Source organism: Gymnoscopelus microlampas, assembly GCF_963454915.1.
Source record: "Gymnoscopelus microlampas genome assembly, chromosome: 2".
Lineage (NCBI taxonomy): Eukaryota > Metazoa > Chordata > Actinopteri > Myctophiformes > Myctophidae > Gymnoscopelus > Gymnoscopelus microlampas.
The window spans coordinates 56717609-56734999 of record NC_139939.1 but is presented as its reverse complement, the minus strand read 5'-3'; the positions used below and the strand labels follow the sequence as shown (position 1 = coordinate 56734999).

Here is a 17391-nt window from a genome sequence, read left to right as displayed (position 1 = left end):
TACCATTTTTTTCTACTTGGTCTGTGTCTCATAGGAGGGCTGTGGACAGTCCAGAAACCTGTCTACCAGTGACATCATCGTTAGGCATGATTCTTTTTTTTCCAACAAGATTTCACATTTGTTATTTACATTTTTATTAACACGAGAACAATGGCTTCTTTTATTGCATTGCAAGTTTCCAGGAATAGAAAGCCTGCAGTTTCTATTAGCTTGGATTCCCCATTGATGATGTCACTGGTAGACGGGACTCTGAACTGTCCACAGCCCTCCTCTGAGACACAGACCGAGTAGAAAAAAATTGTACCATTTTAGTGAGGACCAATTATATGAAGATAGGTTGAAAATCGGTGAAGTCGTCCTTTAATCCTAATCCTAATCCTGTTGCCTCATCTTGAATCTTGTCATAACTGTAGCCATAAAGCCTAGTTCAGACCAAACATTTGTGAAGCGACCGTGTAGTGTAGCCTATCAAATATCCGCTGTCGGGTAGAACTAAGTCTAAAACCGTTTTTTTTTGGTTGTTTTTCTGTGTTTATCTCACTCTCACAACTGTTACATTCTCACAATCATCCCACATGGATATTATTGTCCGTTCAAAGGTCCCACATGACATCACAACAACGCATCTAATCCGTGTAATTGTTTATGTAATGTATACATGTTTATGTTACATAAACACAAGACCAAACACATTGACAGGGAAGTGCTCTCAGATGTTTTCACGCTCGCATTATCCTATTTGTTCTTCTCCTTTGCGTAGGCCTGTTGACGCATGCTGTTGACGTGCTTAAAGCGTTATTTAGACTGCGTGTTATTTAGACAGATGCCAGATGATTCATGTGTTGACCTGGCATGCTATAGTTTGCGTAGTTTCGATGTACATATTGTTTTGTTTTTGATATTATTGTAATGTTTAAACCAGGGAGTCTTCAACGTTTTTCTGGGCCAAGGACCCCCTAGCTGAGAGAGAGAGATGAAGCAGGGACCCCCCCCTCTATATTGTATAAAAGTGTGTTTCAGATGCATCTTTTTTTGTTTCATGTGGTCTGCTCTTTTTTCCCTCTACACCTATACCTCTTTACCCAAAAATAGCCGATCTACAAGCTCACAACGCCTCGCGCGCTGCGAGGCGTTGTGAGCTTGTAGATCGGCTATTTTTGGCTAAAGTTCTCCTCGGAAAAGGGACGCTAGGGTTCAAGTGGTTAAAAAGTGGGGTAAAAAAATCATATCACACCCTTTAGTAACTCTGAGGACCCCCTAGGGGTCCCGGACCCCCTGTTGGAGACCTCTCTCGTTTAAACTGATGCTAGAGGCACTACACTGTCTCTATGCGTGTGATGTGTTAACCTCGTGTTTACCACGCTTTACTGTAAATCGCTCTGGATTAAAGGGCGTCTGCTAGACGCCTGAATTGTACATTGTAACTGAGATAACGAGAGAGAGAGACAACGAGAGAGTGACATCACGTTATGAGGTCAGTTTTGTAACTTTAGAATGAATTATCCTTTTTGATACATGAGTGGTTTATACGGCTTTAGCACGCTCTCACTGTTCACACGTACTTTTTTTATGAGTCGGTATGAGTGATCTATGCATGCACGCACACGCTCGCACGCACATACACACACATAGAGAGAGACACACAGGAACACACACACACACACACACACACACACACACACACACACACACACACACACACACACACACACACACGCACACACGCAGACAGTGATTTATTAAATACTTTATTAGTTATAAATGTACACGGCACGTTTACAACACTACAATACATGTCATCAGCAAATACAAACACTACGTACAAAACAGATGGTAAAGTTACAGTTACCTCCCCTTAATGTGGTCTCCTGATAGATGTGTTTCAGGCCCATTTTGAAAGAAAGAAAGACAGACGGTAGGGGTGTGCCGATATATTGTCCCGCGATATATCGCGATACGTTTTCGTGACGATATGTATCGTTTTGGGGGGAAAAAAATATCGTTTTGAAAAAAAAAAAAAATGTTTTTTTTTTTTTTTTTTTTACAATAATAATAATCAGGCATGCAAACAGCACCGAGGTGAAAAGGGTGACAACATGTTGTCGTTTTTTTCGGGTCAGGTGTCACACTATTGCCCTATTTGGATTCAAGACGGCTATTGTAGCTGAAAAGCTACAAGTTTGCATGTCTGAATAATGCAAAAACAGAATTATTTGTTTGCACATTTGCTTTTTTTCTCCCCCATATATTTTCATAATAAAAAAGTGCGTATCGTATCGAAATCGTATCGAAGTTGTCTGCCCAATATCGTATCGTATCGTTTCGTGAAATTAGTGTATCGGCACACCTCTAACAGACAGGCACGCACGCACGCACGCACGCACGCACGCACGCACGCACGCACGCACGCACAAACTGCTGCACAAGAAGACAACCAACCACACACACACACACACACACACACACACACACACACACACACACACACGCACACACGGTCACACACACGGTCAAACACACACACGGTCACACACACACTCAACACACTCATATTACACATAATGTAGATATATGACACACCATCTGTGTGTGTGTGTGTGTGTGTGTGTGTGTGTGTGTGTGTGTGTGTGTGTGTGTGTGTGTGTGTGTGTGTGTGTGTGTGTGTGTGTGTGTGTGTGTGTGTGTGTGTGTGTGTGTGAGTGTCAGGTACACAGACTGATGGATGTGTCTGTCTGTCTGCTCTGAGACGTTTTGACGGGTAAACACAGCTGAAGGTATAATGTCCAATTAAACACTCTCAACCTGGCGTCTCTATTCTGGGAATGTTTCATTATAGGAGAACATTTACAAAAAAACATTATAAAGTTAACTCATTAAGTCTTCTAAATCCTATTTTGCTATATCAGTGGTGCTCAAACTTTTTCATCATTTGGCCGTGGACCCCCCCCCCCCCCATCTCCAGGAAGCCCCAGAAGCAAAGATTTGTGTTAAAAATGCTCTTAGAAAATATACTATATATATATATATACATATATATAAGATTTGCACACATTTTCATGATTGAATAGCCAAAGTATAAAGTAATAATTGACAATAGGCGGACATTCTGTGAAAATAGCCGATCTATTAACCCATTAAGACCTGGAACTGTGTCATGTTTAGATTTGAGCTAAAAAGCATTATTTTACACTTTGGGCTATTCAAAAATAGCAGATAGACAAGCTCATAGGGCGGCACCGAGTGCCGCGCTATGAGCTTGTAGATCTGCTATTTTTGAAAAATCGTGAAAATGTGTGCAAATCTTTGAAATATATATTTTTTAAAGCGAACATTTTTAACTCAAATCTTTGCTTCTGGGGGATCCCTGGAACAAAATATTTTGATGGGGGTCCGCGGCCAGATACATATCATTTTGGGGGTCCTTGACATAAAAAAGATTGAGCACCACTGATATAGAAACATACGTTTTTCAGAAAACTGTTGAGATTTAGGAGACATGTAGAATCGGCTTCAGGTCTCAATGGGTTAAAGCAAGGCGACACATTGTGAGCTCATAACTTATATAGTTTTTTTTGGGGGTGGAAAAGATTTGGTGTAGAGGGGAAAACAAGGACGAGCCCAACTACAGACCCCTGGGGGACCCCGATCAATAGGGTTTAAGCAGTGGTTGACTAAAGTAATCACCACCAGTACTGGAGTCAAAGTATAGATACTGCCGGTCCAATATATTACTCAACTGCAAGTGAAAGTTGCTCTGTCAATGATGTACAGTAGTTAGAAGTACTGGGGTACCTTTTTATATCAATGCATTGTTGTATTTACATTTAGATATCTCCCCCAGTAAATTCAAATATATTTCAAAAATTGTGATAATAGCATTTTTTTTATTTTATAAATGTATCTGTTCACTTAACCCATTGAGACCTGAAGCCAATTCTACATGTCTCCTAAATTCCAACAGTTTTCTGAAAAACGTATGTTTCTATATCAGTGGTGCTCAATATTTTTTCATGTCAAGGACCCCCAAAACTATATGTATTTGGCCGCGAACCCCCATCAAAATATCTTGTTCCAGGGACCCCCAGAAGCAAAGATTTGAGTTAAAAATGTTCGCTTTAAAATATTTATATTCAAAGATTTGCGCACATTTTCACGATTTCTCATAAATAGCAGATCTACAAGCTCGTAGCGCGGCACTCGGTGCCGCGCTATGAGCTTGTAGATCTGCTATTTTTGAATAGCCCAAAGTGTAAAATAATGCTTTTTAGCTCAAATCTAAAAATGACACAGTTCCAGGTCTTAATGGGTTAAAGCAAGGCGACACATTGTGAGCTCATAACTTATATAGTTTTTTTTGGGGTGGAAAGGATTTGGTGTAGAGGGGAAAACAAGGACAATCCCAACTACAGACCCCTGGGGGACCCCGATCAATAGGGTTTAAGCAGTGGTTGACAAAGTACTCACCACCAGTACTGGAGTCAAAGTATAGATACTGCCGGTCAAATATATTACTCAACTGCAAGTGAAAGTTGCTCTGTCAGTGATGTAGTTAAAAGTACTGGGGTACTTGCTTTAAAAACAAAAGTAAGTAAGTAATCCCACCCAATAATTCAAATACATTTAAATAATAGTGATAATAGCATTTTTTCTTTTTTTTATTAATTTATCTTTTCACTTAAAAACGTTTCAGGGTGACAATTCAGTTCGAGTTCTAGAGACACAATCTCAACATGGCCATGGAAAGGCTTTCCAATGATGTAAACAACCATCAAAAACAAAACTAGCTCTGCATAGATAGAGGAACAGCAGCAATATTTAAAGGACGACTTCACCGATTTTCAACCTATCTTCATATAATTGGTCCTCACTAATACTCATGATAAAATGGTGCCATTTTTTTCTACTTGGTCTGTGTCTCATAGGAGGGCTGTGGACAGTCCAGAAACCTGTCTACCAGTGACATCATCGTTAGAGATGATTTTTTTTTCCAACAAGATTTCACATTTTTTGTTTAGATTTTTATTAGCACGAGAACAATGGCTTCTTTTATTGCATTGCAACTTTCCAGGAATACAAAGCCTGCAGTTTCTATTAGCTTGGATTCCCCATTGATGATGTCACTGGTAGACGGGACTCTGAACTGTCCACAGCCCTCCTATGAGACACAGACCTAGTAGGAAAAAATGGTACCATTTTATCATGAGTATTAGTGAGGACCAATTATATGAAGATAGGTTGAAAATCGGTGAAGTCGTCCTTTAAGGCCAACAAAAATGAAAAATAGAAAAATCGTATACAAACCTACATTGTGCAAAAGCAGTAATGGTCAAACCCTGAAATAATGTACATATGGCAGTCTTTGGTGTTGGAACAGTGTAGTTTATAGTTGAACATGGAGCAAATAAAAAACATTGTCATGACAAGTCCTGGTACTGAATGAACAGTTACAAGCTCACAACAAGTCGCATCGCGATGCGTCTGTGAGCTTGTAGATCTGTGTTTTTTTCTTATTCTTTATAGGGCTGAAGTGGTTAATTCATAATGCATTTTTCCCGCTTCCTATAAATGTAGTGGAGTAAAAAGAACAATATGTGCCTTTGTAGTGGAGTATCCAAAAAATAAAAAATACTCAAGTAAAGTACAGACACTCAAGTAAATGCTCGTATTTACCGTCTATCACTGGTTTAAGTGGTTAAATGGTTAACTTCATGCCGGTACACATAAACACCTACAATTAATGTTATTATACTGTCAGCTGTGTTCACCTGTCAAAGTGTCTGCTCTGAAGCGGTTCACTTAAGGTTTAAAATAATACATTATGCAAATAGCTCTGTGTGTGTGTGTGTGTGTGTGTGTGTGTGTGTGTGTGTGTGTGTGTGTGTGTGTGTGTGTCTGTGTCTGTGTGTGTGTCAAAATATCAGCTCTGAAAAGGCTCCATTTACAGTTTAAAAAAACGACATTATGCAAATAGGTGTGTGCGTGTGCGTGTGCGCGTGCGTGGTGTTATTATTTTGCTATGACGGCTCACAGATGTTCGCTTGTTAACGGCTCCTGCATGCTCACCTAGAGAAGTTTATTGTGTGTGTGTGTGTGTGTGTGTGTGTGTGTGTGTGTGTGTGTAGTGTTTGTGCAGTGTAGTGTGTGTGTCCGTTGCGTTTAGCATTTAGCCTCGGAGGTTCGTGTAAGTGGAACAATTACCAAGCCGGCTAAACAGCATATGGACACTAAGAGACACAGAGTTGAGAGAGAGGGCAGAGAGAGAGACAGGGAGGGAGAGAGAGAGAGGGAGAGAGAGAGAGAGAGAGAGAGAGAGAGAGAGAGAGAGAGAGAGAGAGAGAGAGAGAGAGAGAGAGAGAGAGAGAGAGAGAGAGAGAGAGAGAGAGAGAGAGAGAGAGAGAGAGAGAGAGAGAGAGAGAGAGAGAGAGAGGGAGGGAGGGAGAGAGATCCTCTCTCCATCTGTACTTGACACTGAAGGTGATTTTGTCCGTTTAGGTTGGTCAGTAAAAGCCCCATTCATATGCGCCGAGAACAGCAGATCTACGAGCTCACCCGCGACGCGCTGTGAGCTCGTTCTCGTAGGGTGGGTGGCGGAGTATACGTTTAGGTCTAACAGCGCCACAGCGGGGGGTGTGGGTGGGGGTGGTTGTGGGTGGGGGGGTTTTACAGTGTGTTAAACAGCAGACCTGTCCTTGTCCTGTTTAGTGTCATTTAGGGTCATTAGCATTGAGGTGTTGCATTTGTTTTGCATGGGGAATGAGGCTGTTTTAGCAACAACACGCTAAACTGACACAGTTCACCTGGAGTTTATATTCCAGAGTTCCACAGTTTGACTTTGTGCCACTCTTGTTGTCGGGCGGACAACCTTATAGGTTATATGTTTGGGAAATGGAGGGAAAAAACGTAACCTGTGTTTCACTGGATTCAATGTAGTTATTATTTTGTCACGTACTCTACTCATAGTACAGTATGTAATTTTACCTTAGAGGGAAAGCAACATTTCCCTCTATACCAGTAGTTTTCAACCAGTGGTTCGGGGACCACCAGTGGTCCTTGAGGGGTTCCAGGGGGTCCCCAGCCAAATGAATAGTTAGGAACCAAATTGACCCTTATATGTCTGTAACTCTGAGAGTGTACAAATGGAACCAAATGGACTACAGTGTAGATTGGGACCCCCAAGAAATAAAAATGGTTCCATTTGTACACTCAGAGTTACAGACCGATAAGGGTCCATTGGGTTCCTATCCATCATTTAGCTGGGGACCCCCTGGAACCCCCTCAAGTACCCCTGGGGGTCCCAGGACCCCACTTTGAGAACCAATGGTATAGAGCAGTGGTTTTCAACCTTTTTTGCGTCAAGGACCCCCAAATTGACACATAGTAGCCCACGGACCAGACTCTTATTTTTTCCCCCTCATTTGCCTAAGTTGTTGTCTGTATTTAAATGTGAGTGAGCCAGAGGTCTAGAACAGCTAGTCATCTCTGACAGAAATGGAAATGCCGCTTCCTCCTCCATCATGGCTGTCAGTGTGTGTCATTGTGTCGTTGTGTGTGTGTATATACACATTATAGTTGTTAGAGCTTCAGTGACTCGCTGACGAGGCACTTTGTGAAGCCATAAACTACACACTGTGAAGACACACACACACACACACACTTTGTGAAGCCATAAACACACTGTGAAAGACACACACACACTTTGTGAAACACATAACCATAAACACACTGATGCTGCTGCCTGCGGATCCACACATTTTACCCAGAGTGCTTTGCAGCAGTTTGTTTGTTTGTTGCTCTCTATGGTTCCTTGTGCTTTGTTTACACCAGTCACCAGGGGTAACAAGTAAAAGTATCAATACTGCAATATAAAAATACTCTGTTACACGTAAAAGTCCAGAATTCAAAATTTACTTGAGTAAAAGTACAAAAGTATTGGCATCAAAATGTACTTAAAGTACCAAAAGTAAAAGTACTAAAATATTTGAAAATAGCAGATCTACAAGCTCACAACGCGTCGCGATGCGACGCATTGTGAGCTTGTAGATCGGCTATTTTCAAATAACCTAGGTATAAAATAGGGCTAAAGTGATTAAAGTACGTTTCATGATATAACAATTTATATATGAAAAGTAACTAGTAACTAAAGTTCTCAAATAATTGTAGTGGAGTAAAAGTACAATAGTTGTCTCTGAGATGTAGTGGAGTAGAAGTCAAAGTATTGGAAATTGGAAATACTCAAGTAAAGTACAAATACCTCAAAATGTTACTTAAGTACAGTACTTAAGTAAATGTTCTTAGTTACTTTCCACCACTGCTTCCCAGACCTTTCCATGCCAACCACCCCTAAATGGCCATAGCCTGTGAAATATTATTTTAGCTTTTTTTTTTTTAAATCTTGAAAATGTTTCACAAAGGTTTAGACAATAATGACATGCTCAAAATCTGAATTGAAATTAGATATTTTATTCATGATATTGTGTTTCAATACACGGCTTGGTTTGATTGCTTGATTCTGATTGGTCAATCGCTGAATTCAGCGGTTTGTTATGTCTGGATAATGATCTGTGTAATAATCAAAGACTCAGAACACCTGCTCATATCAACCTGCACTGCACTGCTTGATTTTATGCTGTAATCCAACATGACAGCCATGTAAACACACAAACAATGTCGTTTACAACAAAGCGTTTGCACTCGAGAATGTTTTTGAAAACATTTGAAGCGAGAAATATGCAGACAATGCAGTAACCAAAAATGTTTTCTATTTGATCCACTACACTTCCTTGTTTTCCGAGGCGACCGTGTCCGCCCATGGCAAAACACTTATGGAATACTTTCATTGCCGTAAGCAAGGAAATACTTTGTTTTTGTTGTTACTTTTGGGTCAATGTATTCATGTATTTATCAAGAAGCCTTGCAATATTTATTGTTTCAATAATGACCAGCTACCCATCAATTATCCCTTGCTTATTCAATGTTATCTTTTCATTCTTCTCTCCTTTCCAATTGGCGCCTCTGGTGCCCCCTGGCGGCCCCCGCCAGGGGGCCTCTGTCCCCACTTTGAAAACCTCTGGTTTACCCAACACAATTTAGCATTTTAACCCTTTAAGGCCGGGAAGGGAACGCATGTGTGTCATTTTAAGATTGCTTTGGCTATTCAAAAATAGCAGATCCACAAGCTCATAGCACGGCACCGAGTGCCGCGCTATGAGCTTGTGGATCTGCTATTTTTAGAAAAATCTTGAAAATTTGTGCAAATCATTTATAACTCAAATCTTTGCTTCTGGGGGTCCCTGGGAAAAAATATTTTTAGATGGGAGGGGGTCCGCGGACAAATACATATTATTTTGGGGGTCCTTGACATGAAAAAAGTTTGAAAACCATTGAAAACATAGCAACATAAGTAAAAAAAAAAAGAAAAAAAACTTTAGGAAAAAAAAAAACTTTTAGGATTTAGAAGACATTTGTAAAATCCCCAGAAGCAAAGATTTGAGTTGAAAACTTTCGCTTTAAAAAAGTATATATATATTCAAACTAAAGATTTGCACACATTTTCACGATAAACCAAAAAAAATAGCAGATCTACAAGCTCGTAGCGCGGCACTCGGTGCCGCGCTACGAGCTTGTATATCTGCTATTTTTATAGAGCCAAAGAAATCTTAAAATGACACAGATGCGTTCCCGGTCTTAAAGGGTTAATACAGCTTTGGTTTTGTGTATTATTCTACTTAAACTCGTTATATAATATAATCTACGTCGTCTAACCACACCTCTCCCTTTCTTCCTGATCTCACAGAGCAACCGCCCAATCACCACTCGGCGCTGCCCCCGGTCCCGCCCCCTCACCGGCAGCAGCCCTCGGTGACGGCCCTCAACCACACCCTGAGCTCCTCCCACCACGCCGGCCACACGCTCAACCACTCCACGCGGCAGCAGCTAGCCCCTCCCACTGGCAGCCCGGCCCCAGCGGCCGGCCAATCACCAGCCGAGCTGCAGACCACGCCCCCCGAGAGCGTCCCGCTGCAAGACAGCTGGGTGCTGGGTAGCAATGTGCCGCTGGAGACAAGGTACTGTATACCCGTCTGTCTGTCTGTCTGTCTGTCTGTCTGTCTGTCTCTCTGTCTGTCTGTCTGTAATCTCTCAAGAACAGATTCTGCTCTACGTTTGAATCTGTCGGGGGGGGTTCGTCATATATCGCGTACGCACTGACCTACAAGTGGGCGTGCCTTCAGGTCAGGAAGCAGGCCACGCTTTACCCAATCAAATGTAGTGGGCGGGATTTACGTGTCTGCCGATCCTTCCCCACTAGAAACAAACCGAAACTCATTTCACAATAGCGTCCTCGGAGCAGACGAAACCATGGAAAGATATTCATATTTTAACTTGCTCTTTCATCATAGAAACAAGTGGGCTTATAACCAAAACGATCCATGTTCTCTGGGAGAAGTGGTGTTAGTGTTCCATGTAGAAATATTGTTAGTGGGAATGAAAACATAGTCGCACCACCGGAAGTGAAAGGCTGAAGGCAGACCAAAACCCCGGTTTCCTTGCGCACGTGTGCTACGTCGACTTCCTTCCAGAGATGACCCAATGTTATTCTCCATAGAGAAATTACCCCCAAGACCCAGGGGACGAACGAGTGACGTCAGGACTTCTGTACTCTATGGTTCCTGGGCAGTATAGGCTACAGCTGCTGGAGTCAAAACATGTAGTTGTTCAAATCATTCTTATTTTCACATAATATACAACATGCTAGCTAGACTAAAACCATGGCATGTGTTGTGGTTGATTGACAACATGAAGAGGCGATTAGTTGAACATCCGAATTAACACTTGTTCCATCGCAACAGCGATCAGTGAAGCTATTCAAGTGATTAGGAAGATATTTATCTTTAGGCCAGCAGATTATCTGTCTCTCAATCTATCTATCTGTCTCTCTGTCTCTCTCTCTCTAGCTGTCTCTCTATCGCTCTGTCTCTCTGTCTCTCTACTGTATATCTGTCTCTATCTGTCTCTATCTGTCTCTCTCTCTCTCTCTCTCTCTCTCTCTCTCTCTCTCTCTCTCTCTCTCTCTCTCTCTCTCTCTCTCTCTCTCTCTCTCTCTCTCTCTGTGTGCTCCCAGACAGGGCTGGTAAACAGATGTATAATCAACATGTCTATCTGCGTTACGACCTGATTAACATGCATTTGCATACAGCGTCGCCCCGCGAGCCCTACCCTCACATCCACATGTGTATTAAGCTTGATGGAGGAGCTAATTACAGCTATTGTGATGCTAACAAGTTGGAAAAGATCGCAATCGGAAGCAACTTTTATTGTCACACAGGATGATTACCGTTGTGGGCGAAGTTGTTGTTTTTTGTGTAAAGCACTCTATTTAAAGAGTTAGAGAATAGAGATGAAAGGAACAAAGAACAAGTCAAATAACAGAAAAGCTCAGTCAAATGCGGATAATGGTGCATTATTCGAAAGCGGGCCCATTTGGGACAAAAAACACTGCGGCAAGGTTTCTGTCATTGTGAACGTCAGATATGAACAAAATATATATATATAAAATCGCGATAATAATACGCAATGTAGCGCATGGACCCCACACAGAGTCTGCCATCATTACCATGCTGTATGATGGCCTATTATGTCATAAGATGGCCCTATTCTGGACATAATAGGCCATCATACAGCAATAGCACATATGAGATCGGTGAATATCCAGCTAAACAATACAAAATTGCGAAAATAGTTGAACATTTTCTGAAAATCGTTGACGTTTTGATGAAAATACAGCAGGTGTACTTTCAGCAAAAGCTAGGCAATTATTCTGCAAAAATAGGCAAACGTTATGTTGAAAGACTGTAAGCGAACATTTGGTGTAAATGGGTTAAACATTGTGGGAACATTGGTGAAAGTTCAGCAAAAATCGCTGTCGCAAGGATAGTATTTCCACTATTTGACGTTAAAACAAAGTCATAGTGAATTCTTCAGTTATATTAAAAAACGTCTTGACTTTCACCACTTGAATAGAGCCGTGAAGTCTGTTCCAGTTCAGAACTCTTGCTTCCAGCTCCATTTCAGGCCCTGATGTCAGCATGAATAATACGGTCTTATGATGGCTCTGTGACTCCTTCCAACTCTAATATTGACTCATTTGTTTTGGATTCTGGGTTAGTTCTGGTGGAGGCTTTTGGAAAATTGTAATTGGCAATGGATAAAAAGGCTTTTTAAGAAAAGCGAGCATACTGTAGCTCTGCGTCACCGTTGCTATGCGTTGCGTTGCGTGACACAAGTGGCCCTTAATCTGTGACGGGAACGGGATATCTTTAGCTTTGATGGGAAGGATGACAAAGACTTTGGTTATTAGCCAGATATTGTCCTATGGAAACCTCATATGTGACTGCGGCTGAAGGAAAGGTCCTCAACCCATTAAGACCTGGAACTGTGTCATTTTTAGATTTGAGCTAAAAAGCTTTATTTTACACTTTGGCTATATTCAAAAATAGCAGATATACAAGCTCATAGCGCGGCACCGAGTGCCGCGCTACGAGCTTGTAGATCTGCTATTTTTGAAAAATCGTGAAAGTGTGTGCAAATCTTTGAATATATATGTTTTTAAGGCGAATATTTTTAACTCAAATCTTTGCTTCTGGGGGTCCCTGGAACACAATATTTGGATGGGGGTCTGCGGCCAAATACATATAATTTTGGGGGTCCTTGACATGAAAAGGTTTGAGCACCGCTGATATAGAAACATACGTTTTTCAACAAACTGTTGGGATTTAGGAGACATGTAGAATCGGCTTCAGGTCTTTTTAAACCGTAGAAACAAAGAAAATACGTTTTTCTTTTTTTTTTTGGGGTGATTTGAGTTTTTTAACACAGTTTGAATGTCGAAGAAGGTTTTCATTCCAACAGATAGCTGTTTTAAAGTCAAAAATGTAAGTTACAATTATATCACAAACAAGGCTTACTTTGTGTGTGTGTTTCGGTTTGTATTTTGGGGCGGTGGAGATTTGCTTACATGCAGAATCAACATTTGCATGAAAGGTGTCGATTGGTTCAATGGGCCTATTGTCTCAAGTTTCCCCCTCTGAGCACCGCCCATCTTCACACTGTGTGTCTCTGTGTTTACGTGTGGGAGCCAGTGTTGACAGGTCTGCTTGTTATAATTTACCCCCAAGATTGTATTTAAAAATAGCAGATGTATATTTTTTAAAGTGCTCATGTGGCCTATAGTCGCTTCTTTTGGGCTTCCTTTCCTAGACCTGGTTGCTTGTTTCTCTCATAGAATCTGGCAACACTGGTCGTTACTGGTAGTTACTGTTGCTAAGTGTCTGCGCTCGAAGCTTGTAGATCTGCTATTTTTTAACCCAATAAGACCTGGAACTGTGTCATTTTTAGATTTGAGCTAAAAAGCATTATTTTACACTTTGGCCTATTCAAAAATAGCAGATATACAAGCTCATAGCGCGGCACCGAGTGCCGCGCTATGAGCTTGTAGATCTGCTATTTTTTTTTAATCGTGAAAATGTGTGCAAATCTTCTGAATATATATATTTTTAAAGCGAACATTTTTAACTCAAATCTTTGCTTCTGGGGGGTCCTTGGAACAACATATGTTGATGGGGGTCCGCGGCCAAATACATATAATTTTGGGGGTCCTTCACATAACAAAGATTGAGCACCACTCATATAGAAACATATGTTTTTCAGAAAACTGTTGAGCTTTAGGAGACATGTAGAATCAGCTTCAGGTCTCAATGGGAAAGAACCATTCTTTTTGGAGACGAACCAGAAAAGAAAAGAAAAAAAGAGTCATCTACATATTAAGGTCTATTGGCTGCAGAATGAGTCCTTTTTCAACTTAAATGAAGTGTGAACGGACGTGTAAAAGATGAACCCTTAAGCGTACGGTCATTAGGTATATAGTGCTGAACAGAGAGGACCAGAGGGGGGGTCAGGGGCCGCGTATTGAATGCCAAATGAATGAATCTAGTGAGTCTACGATGTAGTTGGTTAATTTACAGCTTTAGAGGCAATTAGCCCGCTCGTGTGATTGGCTGAGCAGCTAAGAGCCTGGAATGACAAGAGAGAGGGGAGAGAGTGAGGGCTGAAGGACACACTGCTGGTCCCTGAGGACACTCTACCCAGAGAGAGAGAGAGAGAGAGAGAGAGAGTATGATTTTATATATATGCAACTTATGTTTATCATATATGTGACATATTCGAAATTGTCCGCCTGCATATATGTTTCTACATTATGTACATACATCCATATATGTGGACATATATATAGGCTATATATAAAACATATATTTCCTATATATCCACATATATGTATTATGTGCATATATAATATATGTATGGCATATAATAATAAATAATTAATATTAAAACAAATATTAATAAAATTAGAGCTGTAGAGCAGTGGTTCTCAAACTTTTTCATGTCAAGGACCCCCAAATAGACGCTTATTACCCCACGGACCCCCATTTGAAAAGATAAGCCAGGGACCCCAATAAGAGAAGGTTTTTATGGCTCTCTAGCAGTGATTCTCAACCATTTTAATTTCAAGGACCCCCAGTTTGACATGCATTAGGCTACGGACCCCCATTTAATGGCATGTATGTCTCTGGGACCCCAATTCATATTGTAAAATCAATGTTAATTTAACTCCGAGAGTGTACAAATGGAACCAAATGGACCCGTTAGGGTCCATTTGGTTCCATTTGTACACTCTCAGAGTTACAGAACCATAAGGGTCCATTTGGTTCCTGTCCATCATTTAGCTGGGGACCCCCTGGAACCCCCTCAAGTACCCCTAGGGGTCCCCGGACCCCACTTTGAGAACCAATGCTGTAGAGCTGTGGTTCTGAAACTTATTTCAGGTCAAGGACCTACCCAACATGATATGTATTTGGCTGCATCTGAAAAGGTTTTGTGCGAAGGTATACCCCCAGAAGAGAAGATTTATGTCAGAGAATTACTCAAAATGTGACACCTCTCCCTGCAGACAGGCACCAGGCTGTATGTTACTTGCAGTGACTATTATTCTTTTATTATTATCATTTTGTTTACTCAACCCACCTGTGCTCAGAGTTACAGACCCGTGAGAATCCATTTTATTCATACGTCTTTTCTGAGTTACAAACACATAAATAAATTAACAAGTTATTTTTTCACTGCAGTGCAAGAGGGTCTTGTTTTAACATTTTTTGGTGGAATTGTCCTTTTGTAAAACGGCTGAACAACATTGGCCGCCGCGGCGCTCCGCCAGGCGTGACCCGAGCCTTATTGGTTCAATTTGAACCCTGAACTCCCCCCCCCCCCCCCCCCCCCCGCCTGCTCCGCGCCGGGCAATTTGTCGTCCGCGCTCCGCCTTTTGTTGCGAGGGCTCTCTACCGTGGCCGTCTTATTTTTCCGCGCGCGGGAGTCCAGTGTCACACTGGTGCCTTGATAGAGGCCTACTACACACACACACACACACACACACACACACACACACACACACACACACACACACACACACACACACACACACACACACACACAGGTTTGACTTTCTATCATCAACCTTTTAGGTCAGCGAATTTATGAATGACATTTTTAATACATTTTGTCATTTTTAAACATAAAAGCCTAAACATGTCAGACCTACAAGCTGCGACACAACTTGTCGCACTGTGACACGTTGTGAGCTTGTAGATTAGCATTTTTTTTCCCGGTGCGTGACACTGGCACGCAACTAAGCATAAATCAATGTTTAACTCTAATTCCAACCCTGTAAACCTAACCTCTAAACGTCTCAACCTGACCCTAACCTCAACCTGAACCTTTTTATAATTGTAAACGCATGTAAAAAAAATAAAAAATAACCATAAGACAATCATTTTTCTTGTGAGGACCAGGAACACATGGTCCTCACAAGTATAGTACACAGTACACACACCAGCACGCACGCACGCACGCACGCACGCACGCACGCACGCACGCACACACACACACACACACACACACACACACACAAACACACACACACACACACACACACACACACACTCAACGTGAGCACACTGGGAATTCATGGCAGTAACTCCAACCTTGAACTTAAATTCACAGCACAATTTGTAGCCCTCTCTCTCTCTCTCTCTCTCTCTCTCTCTCTCTCTCTCTCTCTCTCTCTCTCATATAGTGCATATAGGGCTGAAGTGGTTAATGTATGTTTTTTTAATATATTCTAAATATCTCTCTTCACATGGTGATACCATAGACGGTATAAATGAATGGACAAAGCGACGCCATTGGCTAAATCCCAACAGTTTTCTGAAAAACGTATGTTTCTATATCAGTGGTGTTCAATCTTTTTCATGTCAAGGACCCCCAAAATTATATGTATTTGGCCGTGGACCCCCATCAAAATATGTTGTTCCAGGGACCCCCCAGAAGCAAAGATTTGGGTTAAAATGTTCGCTTAAAAATATATATATTCAAAGATTTGCACACATTTTCACGATTTAAAAAAAATAGCAGATCTACAAGCTCATAGCGCGGCACTCGGTGCCGCGCTATGAGCTTGTATATCTGCTATTTTTGAATAGCCCAAAGTGTAAAATAATGCTTTTTTAGCTCAAATCTAAAAATGACACAATTCCAGGTCTTAATGGGCTAAGATAAGAAAATCGAGTCTAAAGTTTTTCAAAAACCCACCCGCTTGAATGGAGAAACTGACACCAGCAGGGCTAAAACAGTGAAACTACAGGCCATTCATATGAACTGTCACTTCCTATATACTGTAGACTGAATCTCAAAGGCCAACGCTGGGCCCTTGGGTGATACAAGCATGACATTTACCACAGATATGACCTTCATACTGTATCACCATGATGGAACATCAACCTTCAGCCACGCAGTACTCCTCAGCAGTGGTGGAAAGTAACTAAGTACATTTACTCAAGTACTGTACTTAAGTACAATTTTGAGGTATTTGTACTTTACTTGAGTATTTCCAATTTCCAATACTTTTACTTCTACTCCACTACACCTCAGAGGCAAATATTGTACTTTTACTCCACTACATTTACTTGAAAACTTTAGTTACTAGTTACTTTTCAGATATAAATGATGATATAATGAAACATACATTAACCACTTTAAACCTATTTTATACATAGGCTATTTGAAAATAGCTGATCTAACAGTTCACAACGCGTCGCATTGCGACGCGTTGTGAGCTTGTAGATCTGCTATTTTCAAATATTTTAGTAATTTTACTTTTGGTACTTCAAGTACATTTTGATGCCAATACTTTTGTACTTTTACTCAAGTAAATTTTGAATTCTGAACTTTTACTTGTAACAGAGTGTTTTTACAGTATATTGCAGTATTGGTACTTTTACTTAA

General features: G+C 41.1%; 1 protein-coding gene across 6 annotated transcripts in view; it reads left to right on the top strand.

The window, feature by feature from the left end:
* The window catches only part of tenm3 (teneurin transmembrane protein 3), a 663973-nt gene that overhangs the window by 374245 nt on the left and 272337 nt on the right, over positions 1–17391 (top strand). For all 6 annotated transcript variants that reach the window (XM_084080238.1, XM_084080236.1, XM_084080237.1 and 3 more), the window contains one exon: positions 9794–10064. In XM_084080238.1, coding sequence (XP_083936364.1) covers positions 9794–10064 — 271 coding nt within the window. The remainder of the gene's footprint in view (positions 1–9793; positions 10065–17391) is intronic.